Consider the following 20324-nt stretch of genomic DNA (forward strand, 5'->3'; position numbering starts at 1 on the left):
ACACACTTTGCTTTTGTTCAAGGCTCTCCAGGGTACATTCCCACTGTTTTTAGCGGATGTGCTCACCCCCCCACCAAAGCTCATCAAAGCGGACTTCCCATGGCTTCCCCAACATGCCCTGCGCCTTCTCACTACAGCTCAGACTATTTGACCCATCTGGATCACTTTCTCCACCGGGCCAAGTTCTACCATCTTCCAAAGTGCATGAGAAACACCACGTTTTCTATGAAGTTTTTTCTCACTCTGTCCTAACCCAATCACCCCGACCAGATGTGATCTTTTCCTTGTCTTTGACTTCTACAGAAATTTTAGCACCCTTATTCCTCTTGACACAATTTGCCTGAACTCTAATAGTTAGCCTGTTTTAACGCCTCTACTGGATTGTAAGTTCAAGAAGGGGCTCTATCTGTCTTCAGTTCTTTTTCTAATATTGACACACTGCTTCCCAGAAATAAGCACATAATGAGTATTTGAGGAACCAAATAAATGACTGTCACAAGGGAGTAGTCTCTTGCCTTGGCCACAAGAAGGAGGAAGACAGAACGGGAAACGTTTCTTATTTGAGACTTAGTGTGGAATTTCTCACAGAAACAATGACAAAAAAAAAGGACCATTTGTAATGCATGAAACAATTATGGACTTTTATTCTTTTTGCCAGCCACAAATCTATCCATAATTGGTAACTTAATTTCCATGGAAACAAAAATGTGCTTGGAATTCCCAAGAACCTACCTCCAAAAGAGTTTCTGGAGTACAGCCAGTGCTTAAAGTGACATATTTGCAGATAATATTTTCCTTTAGGAAAAATATCACATTTGTTTGCTTAAGTCAGCCTTAAGTCTCTTCTGAAAACATTGCTAATGATAATAGGGTGAAATGAAAGACAGAGATAGAAGAAAAGTGCCTGTTCTCTAAGCACTTAATTTCTAAAAAGTAAACCTGAAAGGGCAAACACAAGCAGATCAAAAACCCCTTTTTACCACTTTCCTACTTTTCCTTTACCTGATGCAGTATCTCAGGAAACTCAAACTTTAGAAAATCTTTAAAGATTTTTATCTTTCCTTTCCCATGCAAGTCTTTAAATTAATTGACTTAGTATTTACAACAGCTGTGCAAGATGCCCCACTCACACGTCACGTGTATTCACACATACCCAAGTGTGTATATTTAAGGACAAAACCCTGCCTATAAAGTGCTTTACTTTGAAATAATGCTTGTCTTTATGAAATGTATTGTGAGGGCTGTTCTTTGTCAGATTTTGGCGGGGGTGGGGAGCCAGTTCGGACTACTCATAATGCAGACTTGGATTAATCTCCCCATGTATACATTTAAGCATTGCTATATTGAGTATATCTTGAAAACTGTGTTAGGTATACTGAGGTGAGTCAGACCCTGCCCTCCACGTCCACAGGTTGCCCTAGACCCAAACACATTCCATCGGACGAAATGAACAGTAAGCGAGTAAACAAACGAACATGATAATTACAGGTTATGGTAAGAGCTGTGAAGGAGACAAACAAGACAGGGAGGCTATTTAATAATCAGGAAAGGTCTCTCAGAGATATTTAAACCAAGATGGGAAAGAAAAAAAAAATGGTCCCAGCCATACACACTATCTGGGCAAGAGCCTTCCAAACAAAGAGAAGTGGAGAGCTCCCGAGATAAACACAGATTCAGTCTGTTTGAAGAACATAAGAGATGCAGTGTGGCTGGTTGTGTTTTTCAAACTGTGGGTCGCGTAGGTTGTGATGTCAATTTTGTGGGTCACTGCACCAGGGAGTCGTAGGTTTTCAGAATAAGTATTCTTGAATGAACTTTTGCTTCGGTTATGTGTTCATGCATAGTAGATTGCAAGATGTGATGTTTCTGACTGTGGGCAGTGGTGAAATCTGTACTAAGCGAAGACAGTAGTTACGGATTAGCATGCGGGGGGCAGCAGCTACAGCATGCAGGGCCTTGCTGTGTAGGCCACCATAAAGAACCGAGATTTTCATTCTAGACACAGTGGGAAGGTACTGAAGGGTTTCAAGTTGGGGAGTGACACGATCCAATTTGACATGCTGGTGTTGCCAAAGATTTTCACTGTAGTGAAATTGAGAAAACTTGAGCACAAGCCCAGGCCTAGCCACTAACACCAAGGATTTGGAGCAAATCACTCAATCCCTCTAGCTCTTTCTTCATTTTAAAAATGAGAAGGTTGGACCAAGATGACTTTTGAGATCTTGTCTATTGCTACATTTCTCTGACTACACACACACACACACACACACACACACACATCCTGCTTCCTCCTTTGGGTGAGTACATGGCTATTGGGGAGCCACGAGCACATTAGGTCAAGTTCTGGATTACTTCTTAAAATACTATAAACCATGTGACTGTAAGAATTACATCTCTACAGAAAGCAATTTTAGAATTATCTCTTTACTGGAACCAGCTATATTATTAGACATGAGATCTCCGGGCTAAAAGTGAATCGAGTGCTTTTGCAACTCTCTAGTGCAAAGTTTGGGATGTGAAGAAAATTGACAGGGAGGATGAAAAAAGATTTACTGACCAGGTTATTTGGAACACATTTCCTTATTTATTCTAGGTCATCAACTGACATTTAATCTAGGGTAGTCTAAAGTTGCAGAGAACCTCTGCTGAGCCCTCAAGATGCAGAAGCTTAACCCCTTCCACAGCAGTCAAAGTGATTATGCAGACAAAACAGTTGTTGAGAGCTTGCAATAGGTTAACCCCATGGTAGACAGTTTGATATGTGCTTTTTCAGTTAATCCTGCTAACATAATTATTCACGTTTCACAGATATGGAAACCGGGGCTTAGAAAAGACAACTAAGCTATTAAGTGGCAGAGTCAGGATTCAAATATTTATTCCACGTTTATAACACATTATCCTGTAAGTTTTTAAAAATCACTGTACAAGGATTAAGCCATCAGTTTCAAGTATCTGGGACATCTGTTCAACCACATGAACACATAATATTCAACCAATGAATCAATTCTGGACTCACAGGTACTTTGCTAGGTACAGTGCGGGATGACAGAGAACTTGTTCCAGCACTGGAGGGTCTGCTCCGTGGGTAGCATACTGGGTAGTATGAAGTGGAATTAGGCCAAGTATCCAAGGAATTTGTATCCCCCAATTAAGTACACGTGAATAGCATTACGGCAGCTTCCACGTTTTTTTCTCTATTGTTGCTGGTGAAAGGTCAGCACAGAAACTGTGCACTGTACGGTGTCACCCGTGCCGTGGGCCTTGCAAGTGTCCTCCAAGTTCCATAAACTTGAGATGCTAGAAACTCACCAATTTCCAACTTACATTAACCCTTCAGGAAGCAATGGGCATATCACCTGCCCCATTGGAGCCACCGTGCATGGGATGTTAGGAGAAGAAAACCTTGGAAACGTGCAGGGCCTCATCCCTGTGAGGGTCGAAAGGGTCCCTAAAGCCTCCCACAGAGACGCCCGCAACACCTTCGGAAAGTTGGGGACGCTCATTGCCTACCTGCCTCAACACCGAGAACGCGGTACCCACCTGTCACATAATCAGCTTCGAATCTCCGTCGGGTCTCAGAGACGAGCTTGGCTTTATTCTGGGTGTGACACTGAAAGGGAGACACGAAGGGACGCTTAGACACCACGCACACCATCCCGCTTCCCTTCAGCCCAGCCCACCTGCACTTGGGGGCACGGCCCCCGGACTTCAGAGGAAGCTTCCGGATCTGGGGGGGGGGGGAACGGCAGCAGTGCAGTCGGCTTCTCACCTCGGCCATGGTCGCGCTCGTGGACGTGACTTCGATTGCCGTGGCCACTTCCCCACCTGTCCGAATATCTCATCACTGGCCGGGAGGGCCGGGAGGTACAGAGGGAAGGGCGGGAGGTGGAGACAGTCGCGTGACACCGGGAGGCGGGCGGAAGCGTCGCCGCGCTGCCCAATCTGATGCGGCCGCTTGGGTCTGGAGGCGGGACCAGGCGCTTAGCTTGGCTTTCCATTAGCTTCTGGTGCGGGCTCCGCTCCCTCAGACAGCCCCTGCACTGCGGACCCGCCTCCGCCTACCGCCGGATCACGGGAGCTTACAGCGCCGAGCTCCGCCCGAGCAAGCTCCGCCTGCCCCTCTCTTTCACAACCTTCCCTGGAGGCCCCGCCCCCTCAGCCTCCCTTGGCAACCGTCTCCGGGCAGGCTCCGCAGGCTCCGCGCGCCCCGCCTCCTCTGCTCTCGACGCAGCCTCCGGCCCCGACCTCCCAGGATGCAGCGCGCGGGCGGGAGGTTTGGAGCCGAGGGACGCTGCGCCCGCCTGGGGCGTCGGGAACGTGGCGCCTGTCGGACTCAGGACGCGCGGGCTCAGGTATGGCAGGCGCGTCGTCCCGCACCTTCCCCTGGCCTTCGCGGGGCCGGGCGGCAGAGCTGGGTTGGCCCCCCTTGTGCCCTCTTTGCGGAATAAGGGGATGGAAACGAGCTTGCCGGGGCCTATGGCCGTCATTCTGTGGAATGATGACTAGATTGTAAGTGCTTGCCGTATTGGATTATTTCGCTTGAAACTTTCTTCACCGCGCCGCATCTTTCCCACTTGGAGTGTGAGAAATTTATCACGGATTACGTTTTTGAAACCATTAAACTAGAGCAGTTATAGAAAGTTAAAAGATGTAAAGCACCTTACAGTTTATTAAGGTAGTTCTCAACCGGGGGCAGTTTTATCTCCTAGGAGACATTTGGCAGTGTCTGGAGACAGTTTTGGTTGTCATAATGGGGCAGGGACCAGCTACTGGCCATCTAGTGGGTATTGCTAAATAGCCTGCAATGCATAGGGCAGCCCTTACGACAGTTACCCAGGGCAAAATAACCTTAAGGGCCAAACTTGAGAAAGATTTAGGTTTATAGGGCCCTGGAACAATTTTATGATTGTCGGCCAAAAAAATGGAAAAGAAATCGTTTTGTGTTCGATAACGCTGCCTTTTTTAAAAAACTGAAGGATCCTGAAAACTACAAAGAAATGCCCCCATATTTCCACCATCTATAGTCAACCACGATATGTAGCCTTTTTTTTTTTTTTTTTTTTTTTTTTTTTTTTTTTTTAGTGTGTTAAAAATGTGTTTGGGGAAAAATGGACACCTTGTTTAAAAACTAGTTGAATACATTGTTTAAAAATAACATTTCAGCTCTAGCTACAGCCCCCCTCTGGCTCCACTCCCCTACCCTGATACCTATCTCCTCCAGAATAAACAGTCGTTGGAATTTGGCATGAATCTTTACAGAATCTTTGCTTTTTACATTTTGGACCAGGCTGCCTGGGTTTGAATCCTGGCTCTGTTACTTCCTATTTGGAGGTCTTTGAGAAGGTCCTTAAATTCCATGCCTCCGCTTCCCCATCTGTAGAAGGGGATTATATTGCCTGTAGTATAAGGATGTAGCGAGGAATAAGTCCAAACTGCTTAGAGTAGCACCTGGCACAGAGAAGCACTCCAGGAATGTAGCAATTGTAAGTAAACAACAACAACAACAACAACAACAACAAAACCCAATAATGTTTTATGTGTTTTGATTTAGATAAATAATGTACTCAAGTATATATACATTTTTCTGTAGCTTAATTTTTTTCATTTCGTTTTTGAAATCTAGCCAGGGCGGTATATGTAGATCTGATTCATTCCTGTTAACTATAGTATGATATTCCATCTGTATGTATTCATTACTATTGATGGTCATGGAAGTTTTTACTTTTTTTCTTAATATTACAAATAACAGCACAGTGAACATTCTAGAGCAATGTCTTTGTGCATTATTATGTAGGATTATTTCTCTGGGTTCATGTCTACAAATGAAATTGATGGATGTATGTATTTCAGGTGACTGACAAATTGCCTTCCAAAGTCATCTCTCCCTTTAATTAAGAACTCATAATTATCTCCTAACTAAACTGATGGCTTTGCCTCCATTCTTACCTTCCACCATCGTCAACACTGTCACCAAGATCTTTATAATTCAGAAGTGTAGTTCCGTGATTTCTGTTTTTGAAACCTTTCAGTGTATTATCATTGCTTAGAGAAAGCTAGAAGTAATGACATAGAAAACCTTTAACTTAGTCTTTCCTAATCCTCCTAGTGGATCACCATTCCCCCACTTTCACCTACATTTCAGATGCACTAACGTGTTTTGGAAAAGGGAAAATGGAGCTTGGTTCTGGGTAGGCTCCAACAAATGATTTATAGTTAGAGAGGTAGGAAAACGTATTAACAGCAGACCTATTCTGTAGCCAAGTTGATTTACTTGGGTAAATGTTCTATACGTTGGGAAAAGTACATCTATCGGTATTATGCTTATAAAATTATGTTTAATATTAGGTGAAATTTTCAGTGGGGTGTCTTAATTCTACCTTTTTTTTTCAAAGATACTTTCTGTTGGTCATACTTGATACAGTTTCTCAGAGACATTTTTAGATTTTATCTGCAGATAATATGCTCTTTTAGGATCTTCCTCAACCAGACAGGTAGTTTATTTAAAGAGTTCTGAAATTTATGACACCCAGAGGAATTTATTAGCATTTAAAAATAACATTGTTTATTTGATAGGAGGCTGGGAGGGAAGAGTGGATGAGGGTGATAATTTATTGCCAATCTACTATATTTCTGTTAGTGTGTATTATTTCCCTAGTATACTCATCTGTTTTCATTTTATGTACAAAATATACATAGTCAACTTTGATATATGGTAATACAGAACAGGAAACGCTCAAATTAATTGTGTAGTATTTTGTAAATAATCTGCCCCCCCACTGCTCCCATTAGCTACAGTGGGAGATAAAACTTAACTGGTTTTAGTTAACCTGTTTTTTTTTCTCTTGTAAGGGTGTAAGGCACCACAGTGTAAGCCATTATTGTAAGGGTAAGTAAGTAAAAATTCAGATGACCTAGAGACTGGAATAGTAAGCCTGGTGCCCTGATAATCAGGGTTTGATTAATCAGAGCTTGTTTATATTGGTTTTAGAACTTCTAAGTTGAATCTTATTTTCAGTTGTTTCCAGATTATTTCTTTAAAAATTTTTTTTTAAAGTTTATTTATTTTGAGAGAGAGAGAACATAAGTCAGGTAGGGGCAGAGAGGAGAGACAGAATCCCAGGCAGGACCCACACTGTCAGCACAGAGCCTGATGCAGGGCTCAAACTCACAAACTGAGATCATGACCTGAGCCGAGATTAAGTTGGACACTTAACCAACTGAGCCACCCAGGTGCCCCTGTTTCCAGATTATTTCTTTGTAAAAAAAAAAGAAAATTACCATTTATTCCATAGACTTAAAGGTTTGTTTTATGAACATATGCTAAGAACTTTTAAACAGATGTTGCATTGGTATAAATTAAAATAGATGTACATAGGTATGTGAATTCAATAAGTCTTGAAGATGATAGAAAGTTTGAGAAAAAAATTTATCTTCATAAGTAAATATATTAATAACTTCTAATTTTTAACTCTTAAGGTGATCCATTTTAAATAACTTATTTAAAGTGTGCGTGCTTTTGCAGTAGTATTTAAAAATAGAGACATTTCATGTTACAGTCATTTAAATCTATTTGAATCCGAATCCATGAGAATAAGTTTTCTTTTTGCCAAGAGCTCATGCTAAAAGCCTGTTGGATTAGGATTATAACTGGGCTTTGAATGCCATAATAAACTTTATAGCAATGGTTTGCAACCTTTATCTCAACATCATTCATATGTTCAATACACAATGTTTAGCCTCTATCTTTCCAGGTAGTAACTTAAGGATCATAGATCTATTGAGAAAGGGGGAGAAGGTACATGCAAGGTTTTTGAGTTAGGGGACAGTTACCAGATCAAGTTTGTGTTTTTGGACAATAACTGAAGTAGCATAAATAAATTAATACATTGGAGGGGAAGAGAGACTAGAGTAAGGAAGACCAATTTAAGAAGATTTTACCTCAGCCTCAGTGAGAGATGAAAGCCTGAACTACCATAGTGGCAGTTGGAACAGAGTTGGAAGATAGTGGTTTCTAGGTTAAGGAACTTGGTGATAACATTAAAAGAACAGAATGTAAGGGGTCTGATTTTCTTAAGTCATAACTTTATTAAGGTGCAACAATACATACTCTAAAGTTAGGAAAGGGGGAGAGTCTGCTCACCATTTAGTAGTCAGATTCTCCTTCTGTCATACTTGGATATTGGTGAACCAGAGCACTGTGTTGATTAAACATTAGTTGTGATACTTAATACTAAAATCACAAATGTTAGTATGTTTGATGGAGTCACTGAGTTCCTGAAGTCTCTATTCTCATTTGGCATAATTCTTTTTTCTTTCTTTTGTTCAGCTTGATTGCTTCCCATTACATTCTTCTAGATTACTAATTCGTTCCTCTGCTTCTTCCAGCCTACTGTTCATTCTATCAAGCATGTTTCTAATTTCCTTTATTGAGCCCTTGTTCTGTTATGTTATTACTTATCTCTGTGTTAAGGGTCTCACTCATGTCTTCCAAATTCCTTTTCTGTGTAGAAGTTACTTTTGGTTATTTTTAGTACGATTAAGAAAAGTGAAAAACCTTTCAAGTAAGTAGGTAGTAAAAGACAAGTTCTTAGATCTTTATCTCAGATTATGTCATATTAATGCTAATATATATATATATATCTCATTTAATGCTTGAAAAAAGGAAACTTTTTTAGAAATCTAAAAGACCTGACATGTCTGTGGGAAATTTTAAATCAATTATTACTCATATATTTTGTTGTAATACAATATTTATTTCTTTAAACTAAAAGATAGTTTCATAAGTAAAAGCCACACCTTTGATTTACCTACTTAGCTTCTTTACTGAGACAGCTGAAACTACTTTGTAATATTACTGTCCCAGATCTTTGCATTAGTTGCCTAACAACAAACCAGTAAGCCAGTGACTTCTGCTAGTTTGTATTATCATACAGTATCTCTAGTTACTTCAAGTAATAGGTTTCATGAAATTCTCAAAAACAGTATCATCAACTTAATTACCATGGAGCTATGTATTTATCTGTTACTATATGACAAATTATTCCCAAACTTAGCTTAAAACAGCAAACATTATCTCAGAGTTCCTGAGGATCAAGAATTTGGGAGCAGCGTAGCTTGGTTGATCCTTCTGGCTCAGAATCTCTCCAAGGGTCTGAATCATCTCAAGGAGCTGCAAGATCTGATCCCAAGAAGGCTCACTCACATGGCCATTGGCAAAAGGCTGAGGCCTTGCTAACTGTTGCAGGAAGCATAGTCCCTTGCTGTATGCACCTCTCCATGAGGATGCCTGAGTGTCTTAATATGGCAGGTGGCTTTCCTCATTGCAGGTGATCCAAGGGGCAGGTCAACGAGGAAGCCACAGTGCTCTCTGACCCAGTCTTGGAAGTCTCAAATTGTCCCTTCTGCCATATTCTCATGGCTAAGAGTGAGTCATAATGACCAGCCCTCACTGAGGGAGAGGAGAATTAAGTGCCACTTCTTAATGGAAGGGATTTCAAAGAATTTATGAACATTGTTTAAAACTACATCCAATGATGTATTTGGAAATTCGACAATAAGCTATGGCATCTCCAATTTGAAAGTAGTTGCTGACTAATTTAGTCTGTTTTAATAGAATTGCCTCTAAATTAAAGTTATTTCTATAAAATGCTGCCTTAAGTTAAATTTTTAGATGGTTCAGTGATACTTTTTTTCTATTTGAACTCTTGGTAGATTTTTATAATAAAAGAACAAGACCTAAGCCTTTGGAGTTTCTCATTCAACAGAGGAGAACATTATTGCTTAATTGCATATGACCTAGTTTTATATCTGAAATGGTTGAATTTCCTGGTGTAAATGATCTGCAAGTAGAAAAGAAAGAGTATGAGTTAGAGTTATTTATAGCGGAGAGGGACCTTTCAGCGTTCCAAAACTGTTAGTATGCGACTGTTCTGATGTTTCCAAGGTTAGGTACTATAGAAACCAGAGCTGGCCATGATGGTGATGATAATGATAATGGTAGCAGCTAACCTTTATTGAGCACTTTCCATGTGCCAGGCTCTATTTTAAGTGGGTTATATTAGTTAATTTAGTACCTTGTGAGGTAGTACTGTTACTACACCCTATCTATCATCTGTGGATACCAGGCACAAGGGATTACGTAACTTGCCCAAAGTCATGCATCTAGTAAAAGGCTGGCCAGGCCCACCATTCACATTGTTGTCTAGGCTCTGCAGCGATGTACAATTCATAGCATATGGTGAGCATTTGGTAGCTATTAAAGAAGTGAGTCTGCATATATAGCCACTGAGTAAAGATCAACATCTTTCTCTTACATGTTGTGTTCTGTGTAGGGGGTGTTCCTTTGTTGTTGTAATTTTTTCTGCAGTTAGATTTGGCATGTTTTCTTTTTCTAACTTTATTTTTATTATTTTATTATTATTGACATGTTATATGTTTTAGGTGTACAGAGTATTGATTCAACAATTCTATACATTATTCAGTGCTCACCATTATAAGTGTAGTCATCATACAATGTTATTTCAGTATTATTGACTATATTCCCTAGACTGTACTTTTCATTTCCGTGACTTATTTATAAGTTAGTACCTCTCATTCCCCTTCCTCTATTTTGCCCTTTTCCCAATGACCTCCCCTCTGGCAACCACCAGTTCTCTGTATTTAAAGAGTCATGTTTTTGTTTGTTCATTTTATTTTTTAGATTCTATGTATAAGTTGAATCCTATAACATTTATCTTTCTCTGTCTGACTTATTCTACTTCATATAATATCCTCTAGGTCCCAGCTACCCATCGATAAATGAATGCATAAAGAGGATATGGGATGTGTGTGTGTGTGTGTGTGTGTGTGTGTATAAAACATAGATATATATATAGATATGTATATAGATACATATAAATGGAATATTACTCAGCCATAAAAAAGAATGAGATCTTGCCATTTGTGACACCATGTGTGTTCCTTTGTTCTTAATCTACTTTGCTAATTCTCTCAGGTTGCCTTACTTATAACCAGTGTTCAGAGTACGGGGGATGCATGCCAGGACAGTGTGGTAGTTAAAAGTGTAGGCTCAGCAGTCAGAAGCCCCTCTTCTGAATCTAGTGTCATTGCCAATTAATTTTGTAACCTTGGAAAGTTTTCTGACCTTTGTTTCTCAGTTGAAAGATGTGATGATAAGAATACTTTAAGAGAATAGTTGTAGGCATTAAATGAAGTTATGTATTGTATCTGGCATATAAACCTGAATAACTGATAGCTATTATTTAATTCTTATGTTTATTATAATGTTACCAATCCTGTAGTTTTTTCTACTTGGAATAGGAATAGTGACTTCCTTAAGGTCAAAGCTGCACTGTTTTTGCAAAGTAAGATTTAAAATTGATTTCTATTACTCTTATGGTGAATTTTTTAAAACCGTGGTATGGTGTCTCCTCTTTTTCTTTCTGGGCTTTTCATTTTTACTCTAGAGTCTGTATGAGCTCCTGTTTCAGGGAAGCAGGACCCCAAGTGCCTGGGCTGTGGTACCAGTCTAATTTGAATCATTGACTCATTGAATTGTCATTGTAGAGAGGCTAAGGCTGAGAGGAAAAAACCAGGTTTGAGTCCACAGGGTAGAAAATGGGGGAAAAAAGAAAATGGGGAAACCAGATTAGGTTGGTAAGTTTGAAAGAGAGACAAAAGTGGAACCCTTAAGAAATTCCCTGAGCCAGAAAGAATGTCTTCAGGCACTTTCAATAGACCACCTACAGATTCTAATAGATGCTGTTAACACGTTCAGTTATCTTTTGTGATGTGGCTATTTGCATCGTTTGCAAACTGTGTTTTTTTTAACGTACAGAGATAATATTTGGGATGGGGCTTTTTGATAAGCATAATGTTGTTAAGATAGCATAAAGAGCTTAAAAATATTCATAAAATTTGTAGCTATCTATGTGATATTTCTCTAACAAACATGTTTTCTTTTCAACTGTCTACTTGATGGTAGTTTTCCTCATTACATTTTTAGGCTTAAAAGCATCAATTGGAATCAATTTGCATTCGAAAATTGGACCAACACGAAGTCTTGATATTGTGGAATGACTAGAAAACAATGTCATCTAACGAACAAGAAAGGCTCTTGTGTTATAATGGGGAAGTCCTTATTTTTCGATTGTCTAAAAGAGATGTTGCAGGTAAAGGGCCTGCAGAAATACCCATATTACAAGTCAGGAGAATGGTATTTGACAGAGGAGCAAGAGCTTTTATTCAGAAGTCCACTGGATTCTTTATGCTAAAGGAAGAAAACTCTCATTTAAAAATTGTGTGTTGCAACTGTGTGTCAGATTTCAGAATTGGAATTAATCTTCCTTATGTTATGATACAGTGCAATAAAAAGAACACTTTCAGATATGTTCTTCTGTTTCTTCACAGTACCAATAAATTTGAAAAACGTTTGAGTTTTAGACTAAGCCATGAGTTGAAGGATGGTGTAAGGGTCCTTAATGGCCCTTTAGTTTTATGGAAACGTGCAGAAAAATTCTACTGTATCTCTTCTCTAAATGGCAAAGTTATGACTGTGTCTGTTAATTTTTCCTCTGTTCAGTGGGCAGGGGAGATTGAAAATCTAGGTATGGTGTTATTAGGACCAAAGGCATGTTTTTTATCTGAGGAAGGATGCACCCAAAAGCTTTCAAAATCGGATTATGCAATTTGGAAGACCACATTTTGTGTATACTCCCTTGAAAATGAAGAAGTCATAAGTGATGCATACATTATCCCTCCTGCTTATAGCAGTGTGGTAACTTGTGTGCATGTCTGTGCAACTGAGAATGTCAACAACCAGTTAAGAATGTCTCTGATTGCCCTTACTCGAAAGAATCAACTGATTTCATTTCAAAATGGGACGCCAAAAAGCGTGTGCCAGCTTCCCTTTGGAGATCCTTGTGCAGTTCAGCTTATGGACTCAGGTGGAGGAGAGCTTTTCATCGTATCCTTTAAGTCCAATGACATTTGTGCTGTTTGGAAAAAGAACTTTCAGGTATAGTACTTAATTTCATAATCGTTCAATTGGCGTAGTCTTGGACCTATTAAGTATTTATATGTTTCACAGAGCTTATCCTGAAGTCTTATTATCCAAATCAATTATTAGTACTGCACTTAAAATCAGGTATGGTGCATCATTCTTATTTCTTAAAGTTTTCCAAATGCTACTTGATGAAGGTTTTGCCTTGCTGTTTTGAGTCATAGAACCTTTGAGTTATTTGTAAGGATATAGATATATAGCTACAGTTATTGCGTTATTTATTTGTCTTTTAATATAACTATTTCTAGTTTTTATTAACGTGACAATTAGATGGGCATTTTTCTAAGTTTAGTTATTTGAGAGAGTGAGTGGGGGAGGGGCAGAGAAAGAGAATCCCAAGCAGGCTCCCATGCTATCAGCACAGAGCCTGATGTGGGGCTCAAGCTCACGGACCATGAGATCATGGCCTGAGCAGAAATCAAGAGTCAGATGCTTAACCGACTGAGCCACCCAAGGCACTCTGAGAGAATTTTCTTTTATCGGCTACTGGAAAACTTAAAAGTGTATATATGCCTTGCATTGCCACTCCTATATTTCTTTGGGCAACACTCTTCTAGAGCTGTAGGTTGTAAATGTGTGTGTGCAAGCATGAGTATATAGCTCTATGGTATTTGCATGTTGAGCACATTCTTATTACTGTCTTCATATAGTTAAGTGCACTCCGTGATACTCGTGGTGAGGGTGGGAGGAAGGGAGGATATGGGTATACAAATAAGCTTCCTCCCTGCATAAGTGAAAAATCACAGCTTTGGAAATTAGCCTTATGTGGGGCGGACTGATATATGGTTATATAGATTGAAGTCTTATAGTCTTACTCTAATACATGCCACCCTCTGTCATCTAGATGATGTATCTGCACTGATGCCAGGATTCTGAGTGGGAGTTTTAGCTTTTCTGCCTGAGGAATAAGGGGTATCTGATCCCTATGCTATTAGTTTCTGGGGGGCCGCTCTGGAAGCTTTAAGCTTTAGGGACCTTTATGGAGTTGTCTTGTGTTTTAAACTTTGGGTCTCATGATTTGGTATAGACTGATCACAACTTTCCAGTGGGCTGGGATGGTTCTAGGTGCCCCACTATTAGGATCCATCCCCTTTTGTGTCCCTAATAGTGGCTATGTTCTCCACCAAGGTTTAGGGTATTAAGTTCATCTTGACTCTTAAAAGTTAGTCTGCTTTGAGAGCTTTTGAGTGTTTACCACTACCTTCTAGTTACCTAATGCAATTGAATTCCTTGTGTAATTGGTCAGATCACAAATACATACCTGCTAAGGCTTATGAGAATGAGGGTCATCGTTGAACGTGTTGGAGAAAGAATCTTCACTAGAGTTATTCATGAGAAATGTTACAATTTCCAAAATTGTCATGAGAAGTGTTCAAATTTATAAATTATAATAAAATTTTAATGTAGAAATCAGGAACATGACAGACCCTGGACAAACATTAATAAAATATTAAATTTACGTATCTTGGTATTTATAAAATTGTTGTTTAACTTCCTATGTTTTCTGATCTCCCAATATCTTTAGTTTTTAGTGTTGACACTACCATTTTCATTACTTGTTTATAAGATTGAAGATGACACATTACACCTACATGCAACAAAAGGATTTAGTTTATTTCACATCTGATTTTTTTTCTTTCTCTATTCCTTCTTTTCCACTCTCTTTCAGGTTGCTGCTAAGTGGGAAAAAATTAGCTCAGTACTGATAGATGACTTCATAGGAGCTGGAACTGAACAAGTACTGTTACTTTTTCAGGACTCCTTGAATTCAGATTGCCTGAGTTCATTTACAGTAACAGATCTTGGCAACATAAACTATTCAGTAAGTTATGTGTACTTTTTATATATTACTTTAAGAACCATTTTTGAACATTGGAGCACTTTAAAGCTTTGACCTAGCATTTAAATATTTGTAATTTCATACAGTAAACTCTTTGAACTTTAAAAATAGATTGACTTTTTAAAATTATACATTGAATCTCCTTTCAATAAATGTTACACGAGTTGACTATACTTTTTAAAAATATTTATTTATTTTGAGAGTGAGAGAGAGCGTGCATGCACATGAGCAAGTGGGGGAGGGGCAGAGAGAGGGAGAGAAAGAATCCCAAGCAGGCTCCACACTGTCAGGTAGCACCAGATGCAGGGCTCAATGCCACAACCATGAGATCATGACCTGAGCCAAAATCAAGAGTCAGACCCTTGGGTCACCTGGGTGGCTCAGTTGGTTGAGTGTCAGGTCATGATCTTGCAGTTTGTGGGTTCAAGCCCACATCAGGCTCTGTGCTGACAGCTTGGAGTCTGGAACCTGCTTAGGATTCTGTCTCCCTCTCTCTCTGCCCCTCCTGCACTTGCTCTCTTGCTCTCTCTCTTTCTCTCTCTCAAAAATAAACATTAAAAAAAAAAGCAGTTGAACCCTTAACCGACTAAGCCACTCAGGTGCCCCCAAATTGACTATACTTTTGATATAAATTTGAAATATAGTATATCTGGTGTTCACTCACGTGATAGTAATACTGTAAGTTGCCTTTATTGTTGCTTCTGAAAATTCACATTTTATACCGATAAACATGATAACATTGGATTAATTAAGGAATAAAAATGAAAATGCTCTATTAAAAGAAGTAACACTTCATAATATCTTAAGATCTTGGGCAAAAGGGAAATAATACCCCTGAAGTTTCAGACCTATATGAAATATCTGGAAAAAAAAAAATCTGAGTCTTGGTTTTTTTTCTTAATAAAATGAGGACAATTCCTATTTTCTCTAGTTGTGGGATTTTATAAAAAATCTAGTAAGCTGATACTTTTTGAAGCAGTATACAAGTGTTAGGTCAGTGGTGGTAGTAATAATAGTCATTTTTTTCTAGTTACAAGAAATGATGGGGAAATACATATTTTTTTGTCTCATGTAAGAGTGTGTAACATGGAAAACTGCCCTTTGGATAAACTTTGTGTTCTGTTAATCCTATGAATTTTCAATTTATTTCAAAATTTCAGTTTTAGTGTATTTTTTTTTATTTCTTAGAGTGAAACATTGGATTGCAATGAAGATGACTTATTTGAAGACAAAGAAGGGAATCATTATTTGATGATTCCACCTCTGGAAAGAAGATTGAAAGTTGGTGTCTGTTTGCTTTTTGTTTTTACTTTTTTGGGTTAGTGATATTCTAAATGAAGGAAAGAACATTGAGAGAAAGGATCTCAATGTATAAGCAACGCAGTGATTGGGAAAAAATGGTATTTCAAAGGATCTTTACCTTTTTAGTACCTGTGTAAAAACTATTATGGCATTACTTATAAATGTATTATCTAAAAATGATACCTTTTTGTAGTAAGACTAAATTTAATAAGACTTATGAAACATATGAAGCTCACTTTTGAAAACACATTCTTTCTGGTCTTAAGGATCAGCATGCCATAGTATCTCTTTTAAAAGAGAAGCAAATATGATGAATCATAACATGTACCAAACATGAACAGTTTACCCTCAAATTTTCCCTACAAAGCTCTCTAAGGGAGTTTTTGTTTTTTCCAAATATATGAAGGTAATGCGTATTCCTTATAAAATACTCAGACCGTTCAAAGAAATATTAAAAAGAAACTAATAATCACCTATGATTCGGCTACTGAGATATAACCAATTTTAACACTTTGCCATGTATATTCTTGTAGATTTTTTAAGTGAATATTTGTAAATTTAAATAGAAATTTGATATGATGCATGTTCTTTTGTAACCTGCCTTTTTTCATTCATAAAAATTTTTAAATACTCAGAAAAGTTCAAAGAATAGTATTGTAGTTATCTCTAGTCCTCACGTGGATGTTAACTATTGGTACTTTAAAAAAAATTCTGTTTGCCTCATCTATGCTTTTGTGTACATATGCACGTATGTATCTACAGTTTTGCATAACCATTTAAAGCTTGCAAATATTGTGATACTTCACTCTTATGTATTTTAGCAGGAATTGCCTAAAAAATAAGGACGTACTTGTATGTAGCCATACCATACTATTGTTACAGTTGGAAAATTAGTAATACTCTTTTAATCTTATTTACTATTCTCTCTGTATTCAGATGTCTCTAAGTGCCTCAAAAATGTTTTTTATATATGCTTATCTCAGGGTCTGGTCAAAGTTTACACTTGCAGTTGATCATTGTATGTCTTTGTTTTTTTATCTAGAATAATGCCCCTCCCCACTTTTTTACAATGAGACTAATGAGGAGGCGAGGCCAGTTGTCCATCTTTTTGGATTTATCTGTTTCCTTGTGTTGTCATTTTACTTTTTTCTCTGTCCCTGGCAAACTTCTTTCGTAAAGGGCCATATAGTAAATATTTGTACTTTGCAGGTTCTTCAAAACATTTTTGTAACTATTTTAATTATTGTGAATTTACTAAATGCTTATTGAGCACATATTAGATATGCATGTTGGCAATAGACAATAAAATATCATAGTGGACATGGAACCAAAAAGGAAAAGATTGATTACATTAAACCTTTTGTGCCCTGGGGGTGCCTGGGTGGCTCAGTAGGTTAAGCAGCTGACTTCTCAGGTCATAATCTCGCAGTTCATGAGTTCAGGCCCCACATCTGGCTCTGTGCTGACAGTTCAGAGCCTGGAGCCTACTTCAGATTCTGTCTCCCTCTCTCTCTGCCCCTCCCCCATTCATGCTCTGTGTCTGTCTGTCTCTCTCTCTCTCAAAAAAATAAACATTTAAAAAGTTAGAAAAAACCTTTTGTGCTCTGAATATATAAAAAGACAAATTATGTAAATAGTTATTGTAACAAGCGATGAAGGATTAATTTCCTTGGGACGTTTGGGTGGCTCAGTCAGTTGAGCGTCTGACTCTTGATTTTGGCTCAGGTCATGATCCTAGCTAGAGTCATGGGCTTGAGCCCTGTGTCTGGCTCTGCACTAAGTGTGGAGCCTGCTTAAGATTCTCTCTCTCCTTCTGCCCCCTCCCCCTCCCTCTCTCTGTCTCTTAAAAAAAATGATTAATTTCCTTAATATGAATATGCATTCAGAAACAGTATTGCTGAGAATGTAAAGTGGCTCAACCTCCTCAGAAGGAAAGTTGTTACAGCTATTAAAATGTGGACAGGACTTTTCTTCTTACTCTCGCCATTTTACTTCTAGAAATCTGTCCTAAGGATATACTTGTACAGTAAACAAAGATGATTTTATAGGAATGTTTATATAGTATTTATAGACAACAAAATTCAGTCTAAATATCCATCATTAGGAGTTTGGCAAATCAGTTATCATATACCTGAACTATGGAATACCATGAAGCTATCAAGAAGAATAAGGTAGATCTTTATACTGAGTTAGAAATGACGCCAAAATAATTTAATTTATGAAAGCATGACTTTTAGGAATTCCACCTCTGGTAATGTGTCACCCACTTTATTTGGACCAACTCTTCTGATAAAACCAAGTTAAAATCATAGTTGAAATATGTCTTTAAAATCTCCCTAAAAGCTTCAGAGAGGTGAAAATATAAATTACCAGGCCAAGCTCTAAAGGCTGGAACCCAGAGAGAACCCAGAGAACACTGATACTGCTTTTGCCCTGGGAGCATTTGTGTTTAACCTAAAGCAGTAGTACCCTAGGCAACTGGCAGAAACAAACACAAAGTCCTCTCTCAAAACACACATTTATCCATGGCCTCTTATAAATCTCACAAGTAATTTTTCAAAGAAAATGAGCCACCCACAGAATAACTAAGCACATAAACAAGGCATCATGAGCAACTATTCACTGAAAATGACCAAATAGCATTTCTATGAACTAAAAAATACATTGAAATAAAAATGTCTCATCAGATGAGTTTAACAGCTGACTCAAAGAGATACAGAGCAAAGAAGCAAACCAAACTATGTTACAAAAATTATTCAGAAGGTAGCACAGAGTCGTTGGAGGAAAATATTTAAAAAAACACACAGGGGAGGCAGGAACATATGAAAGTGAATAAGACATAGTTGCATGTCCATTTTATTTCAAGTATCCACACGTTATTACTAGCTCTCAATTTGGATAAAAACATTTCCAAGTGTTGGAAGGCCTTTTAGAGATTAACAAGTCTTCCTTCCCCCTCCCCCATTTTATATATGAGGAAGCAAATAGCCAGAAAGGTTAAGTGACAGGCAGAACTTGAACCAGCGTCCGTTTCACCGTTCTTTCCCTTATAAAATTTGTTTTCCAACTGAACGGTTGGAAGGAAACAAGTTGGAGGGGAAACAAGGAGACCAGGACCTTGGAGAAACTTGTGCATGTGTACAGGAATGTTTACAGCATCACTGTTTGTAATAGCCTATGCCTGGATATAATCCAGATGTCCATCAGCAGAAGGATGGAGAAGTGAGCTGGTATGGTCACATGATGGAATACTACAGAGCAATGAAAGTCTACAACTACTAGTGACAAATGGGATGACTCTAAAACCTGGTACATACAGAATGATTCCATTCATAGAAGGTTTCAAAGCAAAACACACAAAAAACTAAAAATACTCTTTAGGAGTTACGGTGATGGTAAAATTATGTAGACAAACAAGGAAGTTACCTTAAGAGGCCAGGGTAGTGTTGCCTCCGTTGGAAAAAGAGGAGTTGGTGACTAGGGAGGGTCCACAGGCAGCCAACTGCATATGGTTATTTGGGTGTTGACTTCCTGATTAGTTTGTAAAGTGTTTTCTGTATTCACTCTTCTCCATGTATAAGAGAAATCGCAATAAAAACAAAAAAGCAAGGTCTGGTGTCTTGTAGCACCCTATGTGCCTGTATTTGGTTTGGGGTGGATTTTACTTCCTTAGAGTGAGGAGAAAGAGAGCATTCCTTAACATAAGCATGGAAAGGTTCTAGAAAGATAAACAATATGTTGGCTGTACAAATGGGATTGAGGGTCTAGAAAGGGAAGTTGAAATGTATTTTTATGCTGTTTAAATGTGCTACCATGTGGTTATTTTTATAGTTTTATAATAGTACTTCACAACATAGAATATTTGAATAATCTAATGATTCACTATTTAGTCCTGGAGTTGGGGGCGGTGCATATTGAAAGTAGGGAAGAGAGAACACAGGTAACTTTTGAGGGTACCTTCATTGTCAGTCTGCGTACATATTCCTCTCTTCTACTCCCTACCCCTCCAGCATTCTCCAGTTAGACTCTTCCCCTCTGACGTGTCCAGCTCCCTCTCCGTAAGTCACAAATTACTCAGGGAGTGAGTGATACAGTGTGAATAATGTGGAGCCCGCAGAACTA

The 20324-nt window shown here is 38.6% G+C and overlaps 2 protein-coding genes across 4 annotated transcripts in view; one reads left to right on the forward strand and one right to left on the reverse strand.

The window, feature by feature from the left end:
- The window catches only part of MOSPD2 (motile sperm domain containing 2), a 59459-nt gene extending 55564 nt beyond the window's left edge, over positions 1 to 3895 (reverse strand). For both annotated transcript variants that reach the window (XM_081792642.1, XM_081792641.1), the window contains exons 1-2: positions 3770 to 3895; positions 3541 to 3610 (exon numbers count right to left, since the gene is read on the reverse strand). In XM_081792642.1, coding sequence (XP_081648768.1) covers positions 3541 to 3610; positions 3770 to 3778 — 79 coding nt within the window. In that variant the 5' untranslated portion in view covers positions 3779 to 3895. The remainder of the gene's footprint in view (positions 1 to 3540; positions 3611 to 3769) is intronic.
- A 128-nt stretch (positions 3896 to 4023) lies between these two features.
- FANCB (FA complementation group B) overlaps positions 4024 to 20324 on the forward strand; it is a 50293-nt gene continuing 33992 nt past the window's right edge. For both annotated transcript variants that reach the window (XM_081792640.1, XM_081792639.1), the window contains exons 1-4: positions 4024 to 4352; positions 12005 to 13015; positions 14730 to 14882; positions 16089 to 16181. In XM_081792640.1, the coding sequence (XP_081648766.1) occupies positions 12089 to 13015; positions 14730 to 14882; positions 16089 to 16181 (1173 nt within the window). In that variant the 5' untranslated portion in view covers positions 4024 to 4352; positions 12005 to 12088. The remainder of the gene's footprint in view (positions 4353 to 12004; positions 13016 to 14729; positions 14883 to 16088; positions 16182 to 20324) is intronic.

The sequence above is a fragment of the Panthera onca genome, chromosome X (assembly GCF_046562875.1).
Source record: "Panthera onca isolate mPanOnc1 chromosome X, mPanOnc1 haplotype 2, whole genome shotgun sequence".
Lineage (NCBI taxonomy): Eukaryota > Metazoa > Chordata > Mammalia > Carnivora > Felidae > Panthera > Panthera onca.